Raw genomic sequence first — 16314 nt, 5'->3', positions numbered from 1 at the left:
ATTCAATCAATCTATCGCAAAAACCAAAGGCCCTTAAAACTTCTTTTAGATAATTCCAATTCAGCCGGTCATACGCTTTGGAGAGGTCAAGTTTAATCATCATACATGCTTCCTTTTTTACTTTCAGAGAATGCACCACTTCTTGGGAGACCACCAGTCCATCCAGGATTTGTCGGCCCTCAACGAAACATGTTTGTTCTAGGGAGATAATACTAGATAAAATAGGCTCGAGTCTTTTAGCCATTAAAGTAGCTTTTATCTTATATATAACATTACAAAGGGCAATGGGTCTAAAGCCCTAGGTAACTTCAGACTTAGTTTCTTTAGGAAGCAGAGAAAAGAGGGTTGAGTTTAAGCCTACACTTACCTTCTAGTTTCTTCTTGATTCTTCCACCATGTCCAAGATGTCATGACCTAAGAAATCCCATCCTGTTTGATAGAATTCTGCTGTGAATCTGTCAGGGCCCGGGGCTTTATTATTTTTTATCCCTTTTACTACCTCTTGTACCTCCTCCAAGGTGGTAGCCCTCATCAGGGCTAGGTTTTGGTCGCTAGTAATCCTACATGGGATCTCTTTGAATATTCTTTCAATAGCTTCTCCTCGGTCTACATTGGGTTCCATGAGGAGTTCTTTGAAATGATTCACCAAGACTTGTTCTATTTCCTCATGCTGTGTAACTTGTGTCCCTGCTTCATATTTTATAGAAAAGATTCTATTTCTCTGTCTTCTCTGGATCATTGCTTGGTGGAAGAACTTTGCATTCCTCTCCCCTTCTCTTAACCAATTTACTCTGGATTTTTTCCTCCACAAGATCTCTTCTTGTTTCTGTCTTTCTTCCATTTGTCCTATCAGGATCCCTTCCTATCTGGCTAGGTCATCACTTCTACCTGCAATAATGATTTCTTGTTGGATTCACTTCATCTTGTGTTCTAGAAGTTGCTGCTTTGAGTATGTGTCCGAATTCCTCTTTATTCCATTTCTTGATGTTTTATTTTAGTTCTTTTAATTTCAGTTGAAATGTTTGAATTCTGTTTCTTCCTTTCTGTCGACTTTGCTTCCACCAATATTCTACTTTCTTCATGAAATTTTTGTCCCTTAGCCAGAAGGCTTCGAGCCTAAAGGGCTTTCTCTTGGGACTGGCGTTAATGTCAAGTTCTACTTTGATCGGCCAGTGGTCCGATCCCATACCTGGAAGAATCGTTGCTTCAATGAAAATATCCCAAATTATAATTTGTTCTGACATTAGGAATCTATCTAATCTGGAAGTGGTCTAGTGTTTACCTCCCCTTCTGTTGTTCCATTTGTAGATCCCATTTGTTGTCTGTATATCTAGCAGCCTTTGTTCTGCTATCCAATCTCTAAAGGCTTCCATGTCTGCGTCCGTTCTTTTGAGCCCGCCCTTTTTTTCATTAATTGATTTAATCAAATTGAAATCTCCTCCTACTATCCAAGGAGAGGTTGGATGCAAGGACCGCATAACTGCCATATTCTAAAGGAATATCCTACGATCACTCTATATATGGGGTCCATATATATTGAATAAGAGGATCCATTCTTGAGAACCTATAATTTTGAATCTTCCTGAGAGGATGCGAGGTATACTGATCCAATCTTCAAATTGCACTTCCTCTAGGTTCCAGAGGATGGCTATTCCTCCTGCGCTACCTGCCGCATATTGACCAATGATCTCATAATGCGGCTTGAAATTTCTCATCTCTTCTTTAAGTTTGATTTCTCGTAATTTTGTTTCTTGGATTAGCATTATATTTGGTTTATGTCTTTTGAGTCTCTCTTTCAGATATCTTTGTTTTCCCTTGTTGTTTAGCCCTCTAATATTCTAGGTTGTGATGATCATTTCAATAATTTGAGGAGTTGTTGGAAAACCTCCGATAATGGCACTACTCTTCCTAAATTCACCAACATGTCTCCCACCATTTGGATGGTCTCACTCATATATCTCCTTCCTCTTTTCCTTCCTCCATTCCCTATAGCTCTTAATTCTGTGTTTTGATTTCCTTGTGTTCCAAGTTGCTCTGGATGCATTTTTATCATTGTCCCTCATTTTTATTTCTATCTTTGGAACATATCTTTATAGATTTGTTTCTGGTCATCTACTATGAACCTTTCATTCAGGTGCTTCCTTTCCTGTATAAGTTTCCTCATGACCTGTTCCTCTTCTCCTTCTTGTTCCTGTTGAGGGTCTATTTCCATTTGTATTTGTTCTTGAAGCCGATCTCCCTTCTCCCCCTCTTTTTCCAATTCCATATTATTTGGCTCCTGATTTTCCTTATGGTTCTCCCCTATTTCATCTTCCCCCTCCTCACCTTCCACCTCCATTTCTAATTCCCGTACAACCTCAAATTAGTTCTGGCTTTTCGGAGTGCTTTCTGGGTGAAAGGGGTTTAGTTTGGTTTTTCCTTTTTGGGGTCTTCTTCTTCTCAGTACTTCTGTAAACCCTCCCCTGTTTCCTTCATGAGTCCTCCTCTCCTGATCTGTACTTCCCTTTCCACCCCTCTGATCTGTTGGTGTATCAATTTCATTCATCGGGCAATATTTGAACAGATGGCCATACTCATGGCACCATCTACATCTGAAAGGAATGTGTTCATAATCGACAGGCTATTGCCAGACCTCGTCATGATATTCTATTTCAATATGATCTGGCAGCAGTTCTGTGATGTTCATGTAGACACAAATCCTGGCATATGATGTATATCTGCCTCTCTTGATATTCTCTGCTACCTTCACAAAGGTTCTGATTGAGTTCCCAATTCCTTCTAGAATCTCTGGATCCGAGAACTCTATCGGGAGCCCAAATAATCTGACCCACACTGGTGCTGCTAGAATTTTTTCTCTGTCTGGATTATAGCATTCTTCCCATTGCCTCATGAAGAGCCTTACGTTATTGAAGAAGTATGGACCCTCTTCAAAGATCCTCTCCTTATCCTCCAGGTTTGCAAATATTACTGTAAAGAAACCTTTTGCCCCCAATTTCAGATCTATATGCCCTTTGGGCTTCCACCTCTGTTGTATCCATTTCGTCAGATCTTTCTCAGACGGCCATGTTCCTACAAACTTGCAGATGAGTGCATGGTCTTTCATATATCCTCTGTACTCCTTCAATTTGTTATTTGGAATGACAAACCTGGGTTTTTTCGTTTCCCGAAGTAGACATTTGTTCCCCATCCTAACTTGCCATACCACTCCCATAATCGGCGAGTCCTTGCTGCGATTCCCAGATCCACCGTTTGTTATTCTCCTGCTGTAATATCCTTGTAGGAGGGGATCTCCCCCCCCCCAACTCGCCTCTGTCATTTTCCTCCCAGACTAGTCTGTTCTTAGAGCCTTCTTCCCTTAGTTAATCTGTCATTGTATTGGTCTGTGTTTATGCAGGTGGGTACGAGATCCCCTACACCCTGACCAGGAGCAGGTCCGCTAGGGGTCGTCTGATCCCAAGCCCTAACCCTAGTCTCCCATCGCCTTTCCTCCCTCCATTCTCCACCAACTCCCCTCCAAAACACCTCTCTCTCTTAGAGAGGAAAACCCTTTCGTAAATTTCTCTTATTGAAGCTTCTATTGATCAATACCAAACCCTAGACCCTTGACAAGAATATCCTCCAAGCACAAGTCAAGTCTTTGTCCTTCCTTTTCTAGCACTTCATCCTCCTTCTTCTAGCACTTCATTCTTCTTTCTCCAACACTTCGTTCTTCTACTGACAACTAATAGTAGTCTTGGTTATCAGCTGTCGATAGAAGAACGAAGTGCTAGAAGGAGGATGAAGTGCCGAAAAAAGAAGGACAAAGACTTGACTTGTGCTTGGAGGATATTCTTGTCAAGGGTCTAGGGTTTGGTATTGATCAATAGATGTTTCAATAAGAGAAATTTACGGAATGGTTTTCCTCTCTAAGAGAGAGAGGTTTTTCCATAAAAGAGAGCCAATATCTCGTGTTCTTATTTCTTGTGTTTTAGTAGTAGTTTGATGAAGTAAACACACATATACTGATAATAAGAAGAAGATCAAGCTAAGAAGAAGAACTGGAAAAAAAAAGAAGGTGTTTCACAAATTGTTATCAAGTCTAGAAGAATCCTATTATCACTAATTGCCCTATGTTCTTCAACAAAGACCTAATTGAAGGTGAAGAGTTGCAGGCTCAAGTGAACCAAACTGAGGTCATATAAATATGCAAGAGAGCATATGATGGAGGACACAACTCGAAAGTCACAAGTCATGAAGAGAGATGAAGAAGGAGTGCAAAGAAAAATTCGAAGTTGAGGATGAAGAAGGAAGCTCGGGTGAGTTTGCGTTAGGAATATAGACCCTTGAGTGAGCTAAGGAAGACAAACCAAAACGGGGTGTGGTTGAGTAGAGAGCACCTAAGTAGGGTGGTAATTCAAGTGAAGGGATTTCTGGCTTATGTTTTTTAGTTTTGATATTGCATTTGTATGAGGACAGAGCCATTGTCTCAAGCATTGAAAACTTGTGATTTTTATATAAAGAGAATGTTAGAAGACCTTTCCCCTATATGATTTGTGTGCATATATATGATTTATGTGGTTGGTTTAATGTTGCAATTTAAATCATGCTATGTGGTAAATGTAACCATATGATTAATGTTCTGTATCTGTGATTTTGCAATATAATAATATAGAAGTTAACAAGAGTAATACATTGTCAGGCATATTCTAGGTGGACTAACATTATGTTACATTAGGCAGTTGTGAAACATGTTAGTGTTTCCCACTCAAGGGAACACAATGCACTAAGCATACTATGTAACCGTGTGGAACCCATGGGGTTGTGACACTAATAAAGTTAAAAATATAGAGCAATCCAAATACCATGGATTTGTTGAACTATAATATGCTACAATCTCCCATAGGTAACCTTTCCTCCTCTACCTATTATATCACTTTTCTTGCATTACTCAATATGTGAAACATAAATGATACCAAAGAAGTGAACCCACTCTCCTTTTTTCAATCATGAATATAATGCAGAGTTATGGTTAGGTTTAGGATTTATGATTCTCCCAAGAAACCTTTTAAAATAGGCACAATTCCAATATGTGGTTTGACATGGTGTTGAGATGGATAGACCAATAAATTTATTTGTGGAATTACTTTCATATACATTTAATTAATACCCCTAATTATATCATAATATAATACTTCATGCTACATTAAAAGTTACATAATATATAATCAAAACAATATCAAAGTCATCACTTTGACCCTAATTGCCAACATTAATATGCACTACTATGTGACATATTATGTCAAGAAAACAAAAGAAGGTTACCTTAAGAATCACATGCCTAAGAAAATTAAACAACAACATCAAATAATCTTCTTAAATGTGTTGTAAATATATTATTATGTTTGTTGTTTTGTTAATTCTTTTAACCATCTTGTGTTTCCCACTTTTATTTTAGTATTAAACGATGCAACTTATAATATTTAACTTTGAATTTAATAAATATTTATTTCTCAATATTAAAAAAAAAAAACAAACAAACATTTGATTGAACCATAACTTGAAGGTTTTATTGCAACCTTTACACAATATATGGATATGGTTGCAATATTCATGCATAAATTTTAGATATTTTTGTAGTGATTTCTAAAGCTTGATATGAAAATCATGCAAAAATAAAAAATGTCTTCTAACTAATAACCATAATCCAATAATATAATTTTAAAGAAAATTGAGATTATTTGTTTTAAAAATTGCACTTTTGAATACATAAATATATTCAACACCTTGAAAAACCTACTGGCAGGTCAATGAGTTACATTAAATGAAAATAAAATACTTTATAATTGAAATAAAATGGCTCATATTGACATAAATAACATATTTGGGCTCATATTGTAAACACATCACTGGGCTTACTCGCTTCTAGTTTTTGCAATAAACTTGTACAAAGATTATGGCTTTGCGCATTTTATAATATTTTTTAGAATTTAAATCCCTTGAAAAATATGGCAAAAAAACCTTAAAAAATTCTAAGAAACTTCCAAAATGAATACATTACAGCTGTACAATTTTACACAGAAACTTTGATGACCGGAGATCCTATTTCCAATTCAAACGACATGCTTGATATTAATCGACCACAAAAATATACCATTATTTAATGTTAAGGAGTCTACTGATTTTTATCTTTGCTGCAAGAGTTAATAAGGGTTAGAATCAGTGGCTTCCTAAAACATGATTTAAATAAGAGTTCATGCCCAGTGAGATGTGTCCAACTTCTCAGAACTTAATGACACGTAATCCCTAAAAATTCCACCTCCACTGCAACCTATAATTCCACGGAACGACACCATTCCAAACACACCGCCCCACTCCTTACCCATCCCTTTTCCCAGAATTCCACAGCTAGATTGTAATATCCCTATCGTAATTAACCCCACGTAAAAGTAATTTTAAGTTACGAATCAGTTATGAAAACCAATTCTTGATATTTGTAAAACATAATGGGGATGAAAACAAGAGGGGAGGGGAACGACAATCTGGGGGGGCTCCAGGGGCGGTTTTTAGTTCTTGATATTATGTAGGACTTCTAGTGGAAGGAAAAATAGGGATGAGTAGAGAAAGAGGGAATATTAGTTTCACGATGCAATCTAAGACTCCATGATTTCTCTTCTCTGCATCCATGTTGTTATCAGTGCTTCACGTCTTATACCACTGCTCTAATCCCTCCTGCAAGATCAACAATGTTTTTATTAGGATGCGAAGCTTTGGATACTGAGGTTATCAATGACTGTCTGTAGCAGATAAACGTTGGCAGTTGGCTGGCTTTTCTTGCATAATGTTTTGTTTTGGATAGCAAAGACAACATGCAAGACCTGATACCAGGTATTTTTCATAGTGTTTTCTGTTCACAAGGTCTGTGGATTTCCCATTGGTCTGTCCGCATTTTGGATAGCTTGTGGGAGGTATAGCTGAAAAAGGTAAGTTAATATCTTGCAAAGAAATATATAGCCAGTAAATGTTCATGTTCTTTACAGTAAATTCCATATTTTTGAGCATAAAGTATTGCAAGATATTGCCAAGTTCTTATGCATTAAAATATTGCAGAGATATGTGTCTTTTCGAAAGAATTGGAATGCATGCAGTAAAAGCTTTAATATTTTATGGTAAAGAAATAATTTTAGTGCATACATCAAAAGAATGATTATTTTATATGTTTTCTTGGTAAAGAAAACATGTTAATTCATGCAGTTAAAAATTGAATATTTTATACGTTTTCTTGGTAAAGAAAAATATTTTAATGCATGCAGTAAAAGATGATTATTTTATATGTTTCTTGGTAAATAAAATATGTTAATGCATGCAGTTAAATATTGATTATGTTTTCTTGGTAAAGAAAATATGTAGTTCTTCTTAGAAAGACTACATGCGAGTCTTCTGTGAGAAATGCTTGTCTCTTGTCATTTTCTTGGAATAAAATCCTTCCTAAATATAGCCCAAATATCTTCTTGAGAAAAGAAGGTGAAGCATATAAACGTCTGAGGACATAGTGTGAAAAGTGGCCAAGTTTTCCTTGAATTAAGATATGTATTTTTAATAAATAAAGGTTTCTTGGAAAGGGATATATGCTATTGCATTGTGATACTAGCTAATCTCTAAGTTTCTTGTGAAATGAATCATGCATTACATGCATGAAAGAAATAGCTAATGATGTGTTTCTAGGCACATAGATATTCATTTCTATAGTTTCTTTTCGGGAAAAGAGTGCATACTTCATGTATGAAGATGAAGGCTTTTACGAGAGTCTTCTAGGAAACAAAATAGAGGTTTTTTCCTTAAAAGACATATGAATAGTGTTCATATTATAGTGAGAATCCATACTTGTTTCATGAAAAGATTATGTGCATTGAAGTAAAAGTAATTGTGTTAGGAAAAACACATATTGCATGCACATAAGGGTAGCTATTGTGACTGTGGAAGTATGATTTTGTGTGTACGTAGAGAAAGTGATTAGGTTAACTTGGAAATATTAATCTCTTGAAAAGAATGTCTTGCTAGATGAGTTGGGTCGATTTCTAGTCTGGTGCATAAAAAGGGTAAGTTAACCGTGTTATTGTTTCTTGGTTTTATGCATAAAGATGGGTATTCCCAATATTTTCTTGAAAGAGAAAGCATGAGGATCTTACTTATAGGAAGATAAAGAAATGGAGTTATAATGACTTCCTTTAAGAAAGAAGTATGAGGTTTGTTACATGAAATGATGGTAGTAATCTAGTGAATGGATATGTGTTGCATATATTAAAGAAGGGCTATACATTAATAAGCTAATTTATGTACAAGGAATAGTCATTCATGTGATATAAGAATTATGTTCTTTGTATGATAGAGAAACTATGTTGAGTTCTCGAAAAATAACTATGTGAAAAGAACATATGTTCTTAAGCATAGAAACATCAGTTTATTACATGTATGAAGATATAATATTTGTGTTATACATGTTAGTAGAACTAAAGAGTTAGATCTCTTAAAGAGAATTATGCATTAGTGTGAATAAACATTGAGGAGGTAAAACAATATTTACTTGAGTATACATACTAGTTAAATAGTATATGCTTGCTCATGCATATGAGTAGATGTTAAAGGATCTCTTTTAGAGGTTGCTTATTGATTGATTGATATGGTATCTAATCTTGTTTCCAAGCTTGTTGACGACTACATTGACAGGAAACGATGGCGGATGGTGCCAAAGGAAAGTGATGTTTAACCTTGTGGCAGGAAAAGGATTAATGGTCCATGCAGATGAGTTTGAGTTGCAGGATCGTACATTGCTAGAACAATCATGCCACAAGGAATGTTGTATTTGGCGGTATGTAAGTAAAAGATTACATGAAAATTGTATTAGCTTTTAGCTAGTTATCTGACAACTTAATGATAATAGAGTTTAGGCTTCTGTGATCCATATCAAGTTAGAGAAAGATTTCGGCGAAAATCACATGGAATGTCATTTGTCGACGCGTTTCGAACCAACCAGTGTGGTTCATCGTCAGGACAAGTTGAAGAAACAGATCCAGCTTAGCATGTTATATAGACCGAGCAGAGCCTCCAACGGCTAGTTTGACCAATCGTTAATGTTGACTAATGGACTAGGATCAAAATAATAGTTTATTAATAAATATTAAAGGTCAATTATTTTTAAATATTTAAAAATTAAAGGTCAATTATTTTTAAAAAGAAAATTAGTTGCAACGGACCGCTTCTATGAATAAAATAAGTGTGAATAAGAGTTGAAAGTGAATAAAAATAATTAACTGAATAAAAATAATAATAACAAAATAAATAAATAAATAAATAAAAAAAAATAATAATAATAAAATAAATAAAAAATGAAATAAAATAATAATACTTAAAATAAAAATAAATAACTAAAAGTGAATAAGAATTAAATGTGAATAAACATAACTAAATGAATAAAAATAAAATAATAATAAAAATAATAACAATAAAATAAATAAATAAATAAATGGATAAAATAAATAAAAATAAAATAAAAATAAAAATAATACTAAAAAAATAAATAAAAAATAAAAATAAATAAAAATAAATAAAAATAAATAAATAAATAAAAATAAAAATAATAAAATAAAATAATACTAAATAAACACGTAAATAAAATAATAATAATAATAATAATAATAATAATAATAATAATAATAAAATAAAAATTAATAACTAAATAAAAATAAAAATAAAAATAAAAGGAAAAATTAGATGTATAGAGCAATGTATAAAGTTAAAAATATTATAAAAATTGTGTGTTAAATAATAAAGGTAATAAAGAAAAACAAAGGATGAAAGATTCGAAATATAAGCAGAAAGGAAATTAGTTACACGGAGGCCCTTGAATAAAATAATCAATAAAAATAATAGGAAAGGCGATAAATAAATAAATAAACAAATAAATAAAATAATAATAACAATAATAAAGTAAATAAATAAGTGCAAATAACGATAAAAGACACCAAAAGCCAAAGAGGACGAAAGAACGACTAGGAAGAGAGGGCTGGGACCCAACACCTACTGACTTTCCAACCATCCTCTCTATTGAGATTGCTTGGTCTCTTTTCGATCTCAAGCGCTTCCCTGAATTTTCGATGATGGAAATGCAGAACCTTAGCAATAACACTGGCTTCTTCGATACAAACATGATAATTGGTTTTCTCAGCATGTTCAGCCAAAGCGGAAGACTTAGATCTCCTATGCTTCAGATCCGCAGCGTGCTCACTAATCCTTTGATTAATGGAACGACCAGTCTCCCCAATATAGGGGGTCCCACAAGAACAAGGGATCATATAAACACCCTTCATATCTTTAGGGTCGATGGGATCCTTCACCGATCTGAGAGACGAATGAATGGTGTTCAGGGGCCTGAAGGACACCGGGATACTATGTCTCCTGAGAATCCTACCAATTCTATCAGTGGTCCCTTGAACATAAGGTAGATGGACACCAGGAACACGATCTTTTGGCTCTCTTTTCACTAGAGAATTCTTGGATGCTTTAAGGAAAGCCCTATGACCCATGTATCTACTGTAACCATTCTCCACAAAGACATCCAGCAGATGGGATTTTTCCTTTTCAAAGCTCTTCTTGTCCGAGATCCTCAGGGCCCGATTAGCAAGGGTACTAAGAACCCCCATCTTTTGAGCTAGGAAATGGTGGGAACTGGCATGAAGATACTGCTCCGTATGAGTTTTCTTTCGAAAAACTTGATGGGCGAGGGAACCATCATCATTCCTAGAAATAAGAATATCAAGGAAAGGAAGGCATCCCTAAGTCGAGGGATGCCTTCCTTTCCTTGATATTCTTATTTCTAGGAATGATGATGGTTCCCTCGCCCATCAAGTTTTTCGAAAGAAAACTCATACGAAGCAGTATCTTCATGCCAGTTCCCACCATTTCCTAGCTCAAAAGATGGGGGTTCTTAGTACCCTTGCTACTCGGGCCCTGAGGATCTCGGACAAGAAGAGCTTTGAAAAGGAAAAATCCCATCTGCTGGATGTCTTTGTGGAGAATGGTTACAGTAGATACATGGGTCATAGGGCTTTCCTTAAAGCTTCCAAGAATTCTCTGGTGAAAAGAGAGCCAAAAGATTGTGTTCCTGGTGTCCATCTACCTTATGTTCAAGGGACCACAGATAGAATTGATAGGATTCTCAGGAGACATAGTATCTCGGTGTCCTTCAGGCCCCTGAACACCATTCGTTCGTCTCTCATATCGGTGAAGGATCCCATCGACCCTAAAGATATGAAGGGTGTTTATATGATCCCTTGTTCTTGTGGGACCCCCTATATTGGGGAGACTGGTCGTTCCATTAATAAGAGGATTAGTGAGCACGCTGCGGATCTGAAGCATAGGAGATCTAAGTCTTCTGCTTTGGCTGAACATGCTGAGAAAACCAATCATCATGTTTGTATCGAAGAAGCCAGTGTTATTGCTAAGGTTCCGCATTTCCATCATCGAAAATTCAGGGAAGCGCTTGAGATCGAAAAGAGACCAAGCAATCTCAATAGAGAGGATGGTTGGAAAGTCAGTAGGTGTTGGGGCCCAACCCTCTCTTCCTAGTCGTTCTTTCGTCCTCTTTGGCTTTTGGTGTCTTTTATCGTTATTTGCACTTATTTATTTACTTTATTATTGTTATTATTATTTTATTTATTTGTTTATTTATTTATTTATCGCCTTTCCTATTATTTTTATTGATTATTTTATTCAAGGACCTCCGTGTAACTAATTTCCTTTCTGCTTATATTTCGAATCTTTCATCCTTTGTTTTTCTTTATTACCTTTATTATTTAACACAATTTTTATAATATTTTTAACTTTATACATTGCTCTATACATCTAATTTTTCCTTTTATTTTTATTTTTATTTAGTTATTAAATTTTATTTTATTTATTTATTATTATTATTATTATTTATTTATTTATTATTATTATTATTATTTTATTTACTTGTTTATTTAGTATTATTTTATTTTATTATTATTATTTATTTATTTATTTATTATTTACTTATTTTTATTTTATTATTTATTTTTTTTAGTATTTTTTTATTCTTATTTTATTTTTATTATTTTTATTTATTTTATCCATTTATTTATTTATTTATTTTATTGTTATTATTTTTATTCATTTAGTTATGTTTATTCACATTTAATTCTTATTCACTTTTAGTTATTTATTTTTATTTTATTTTTATTATTATTTTTTATTTATTTAATTTGTTATTATTATTTTTATTCAGTTAATTATTTTTATTCACTTTCAACTCTTATTCACACTTATTTTATTCATAGAAGCGGTCCGTTGCAACTAATTTTCTTTTTAAAAATAATTGACCTTTAATATTTATTAATAAACTATTATTTTGATCCTGGTCCATTAGTCAACATTAACGGTTGGTCAAACTAGCTGTTGGAGGCTCTGCTCGGTCTATATAACATGCTAAGCTGGATCTGTTTCTTCAACTTGTCCTGACGATGAACCACACTGGTTGGTTCGAAACGCGTCGACAAATGACATTCCATGTGATTTTCGCCGAAATATTTCTCTAACTTAATGATAATTCATTGTAATACTTTTATAACAATGGTTAAGGGATGGAATCCCTTATAAGCCATTGAGTGGGGTAAAAACCTTCACGAGCATTTAATAAAGATATTAAATGTTCGCTGGTTTTCACCCTACGTGGTTTCCAGGGTATATTGGTGTTCAATGGTATGATTGCCTTTTGTATCATTTTGATGATGATGAATTCTGGATGTTGATGGTTCTTTATTTGATGACATAACCATAATGTCCAAGTATGAGATTAATTAATATGGTGAAGGAAATCATGAAATGGATGCAAGTATTCATGAGACAGTTTATGTTATTACACTACCACAGTGTTGGTTAATGGTTATGCAACTTACTGTCTTTTATTTGCAATTTACTTGATGTACTAATGAACATTATATGTAATGGTTAATGATGAATTGTGGAGTTGTGAATTGGATAATTACTTGTGGGTAATTTGTATAAAAAAATTCTAACTCCATGCTTTTACATGCGATGTTATCGGGGTCTGTGACATAGATCCTCGTTATAATTTCCATGTCTCCTTGAGAAATCTTCGGTCATAACTCGGGGTTGGAAGCATCAGGGAGCTAAGGCTTGCTCTGTCAATACGCTTCTGCTGGTGGAGGGAATAGACAGATTCAGGTTATAGATCTTGCGACCTTCATCACTGCTTTGCTTCTTGCGTTTGATGAACCATAGCTTAGCCACTACCCTGAACCAACAACAAAGGGTAGACATTTAATTTCAAAATTTTCAAAATTTTTGGGTGGGACTCATAGTTTGAAATGCTGGGCGGGACTTATCCACTTCACATCTCAATTTCTTAGTTCTTGCAAAAGTAAGACTACATGATTGGATTTGCCTATTTATCGCTTAGTTCGTGCAAAAGTAAGACTACATGATTGGATTTGCCTATTGATCACTATTAATTTAGCATTGACCAATATAGGTTATAATTCTCTACGCAATTTTTCCCATAGAATAATTTTGCTCAATTGGTAGTGATTAAGGTGCCCTACCATTACATGTGATGATGTAGGCATATCTATTTTAGAATAGGGCTTTGAGAATTTTAATTTAATTATCAATAATTATTAGGTGATGGTAGGGATCCATAGAATATTCTAGAATATTCTAAGTGGTTATAGAACTCAAAGATTAAGATTTATTTGCGAAGTAGTTATGTCATTTTCCCGTTTAATTAAATTATATATTTAAAAAAGAAATCACATCAACAAGTTTTATATGACATGAGTTATTGTTTTTTGAGTATGTGGTATTGATAAGCCATGGTATTGCCCAATGTTATTATAACAAAGTTTATTTAGAGATCATCATTAAGAATAATGTTTTGTTTAATATATATTAATTATTTTTATTATTAATAATAATTATTATTATTTTAAAAGTTAACTTTTATGAATTTTTTTTTAATTACAACAACTTGATATATGATGAAATAAGTCTTTTTTTTTGTTTAACATGAATTGTAGCTTATCAAACATTTACTAGCTACCCTAATTATTTAAGAAACCAAATTCTATATACACAAACTACTTACTCTAAATATTACAATTTTTGTTTTCTAATTTTAAATAAAGCAACTAAAAATTTTATAATTTTATTTTCGATTACTTCTAAATTTATTAAACTAAAAAAAAATAACCATAAAATATTATGTACCTATAAAAATAGTATAAAATCACAAATCATAACATAGGCAACTCGAGTGTTTTGACACTTTTTTTCGCTCAAGTTTATTTATTTGTCCTTTTAATTATACAATTTTGAAATCATTTCAATTTACATATTTTAATTATTTTTTGTTTGTTAAGTTGTGTGAGCCTTGAGATGATTGCTTGCTTAAATTTTCACTAGTGACTCAATTGTTAGGATATTTCGACACATACGAAATAGTGAAGTATAACTTGGTCTAGCGTAGAGTTAGGTAAAGTGCGTTTCTTTACTATGTACTTTTGTAACTTACAATCTGAAAGTCACCATATGTTCTAGACATGAAGTGATCCGCGTTCATTCTCTCCTCCGTATTACCAACACTTGATCTGTGACTTAACACCCAATTGGACCATGATCTCTATTTAAAGAGCATGGAAGGTCATTTGTAGGTTAACCGTTCATGAGAGAAGGTTATGTAAATTTTCATTCTTTTATTAATAAATTGCCTGAAGTGGCCGCCTTGGTTCAGCCTGTGGACTATTTCCCTCTTTGAGGGTTTTAATCACGTCAACAATACTGGTGTATTAATTTGTGATCTGTTTGTGGGCGGTGTTCTGTCTGAGGAACTTACCCTGTAAATTTCTACACCAATTACATCTAAACCATCAAAATCACACCCAATTTAGGGCACACCAACCTTTAACATGATTATATTTGATTATATTTTTCTCACAAAATTTAGAACCCATTATTTTAACACCATGAAATACTCCACTATATATCCAATAAACTTACTTTACATATTTTAAATTAAAAGTTAATTATAAATATATATGTAAACGAAACTAAAATAACTTTTTAAATGGAAAAAATATAATAATAATTTTCTATTTTTTCATAATATTTTCCATTACATTATGTAATCCTATTAAAAAAAAGCCCCTTAATACAATATTAATTTACTATATAAATAAATAGAGATAATATGTTTTTATTATAAATTTATTTTATATTTTTAAATATAGATATTAATTAAATTTTATCATATTATAAAAATAAATTTAATAATTTAACTTATGTAATTTAAAAAAAAATTACAAATTCATAAAAATTTCTAATTATAAATACTTTATCTCATTTATCTGCCCTTGGAAATTGCGCTATGAAATTAATAATCTAAGAGCATCTATTGAAAACAAATCATAAGATTTCACCACAATTTCACAATTCTATTTATGATTAAACTCTCTATCGTCTTGGAGAATTGGAGAGAACGTTTTAAAAAACCTTTGTTCTCAATTTTCCAACTTACATACCTGGCCTGGTCATTCCCGAACCAGGCATATCGAAGAATTTTCTCCAAAGATTGGCATCCATATATTTGAAAAGACGAAATAACAGAAAAATTCGAAGGCAGACATTGAGTCGGTTCCGAAGGCAAGACCCTAACAATTTATATCAATGCATTTCCATGCGCGTTAAAAGGGAAAACTATATTAAGAAAGAAACCACAAATGTAATTTACAGTTAAATTTCAAAGAAAATGTGAACACAATGGTAATTGGAAGAACCCAAGTTAAGATGGTAATTGGAAGAACCTTATTTATTCTTTGATGATATCACAGTGTGTTCCAATAGCTCAATGCCTTCATTTTCGTGTTCAACAGATCGCCAAATTGAAGAAGAAAGCGCTGGCATGTCACTTTCTCTTTTAGTGCAGGTAATGATTCCACTTTATTTGTAAATATCAACTCCATGAGACAAGCATTCCTATTTCAATCTTGGAAGTAAAATTCTTCCTTGTGACATGCTATGCTGAAAAAACACAAAAATGCGGCGTCTTGTCTTTGTGTCGCATTTATTACTAGATGAAGATTACAAATAAAGAAAAGTTTTCCTATGCTGTAAACTTCATGAAGAATGCAAATAGAGGGATGTTCTCCTTTGATGTAAACACATCACTGGGCTTACTTGCTTTTGGTTTTTGCAATAAACTTGTACAAAGATTATGGCTTTGCCCATTTTATAGTATTCTCTAAA

At 33.3% G+C, this 16314-nt stretch overlaps 1 protein-coding gene across 1 annotated transcript; it reads right to left on the bottom strand.

Annotated features, from left to right (window-relative positions):
* Window positions 1-2620: 2620 nt before the first annotated feature.
* LOC149205883 (uncharacterized) lies at window positions 2621-3187 on the bottom strand. Its single transcript, XM_089397532.1, has one exon. It carries the CDS (start codon window positions 3185-3187, stop codon window positions 2621-2623), a length of 567 nt encoding a protein of 188 aa, XP_089253658.1.
* Window positions 3188-16314: the final 13127 nt, after the last annotated feature.

This window comes from Pinus tabuliformis, chromosome 1_2, assembly GCF_031772625.1.
Source record: "Pinus tabuliformis cultivar Carrire ecotype Pingquan chromosome 1_2, CPIR1, whole genome shotgun sequence".
Taxonomy (NCBI): domain Eukaryota; kingdom Viridiplantae; phylum Streptophyta; class Pinopsida; order Pinales; family Pinaceae; genus Pinus; species Pinus tabuliformis.
This window is presented reverse-complemented; position numbering and strand designations above follow the sequence as displayed.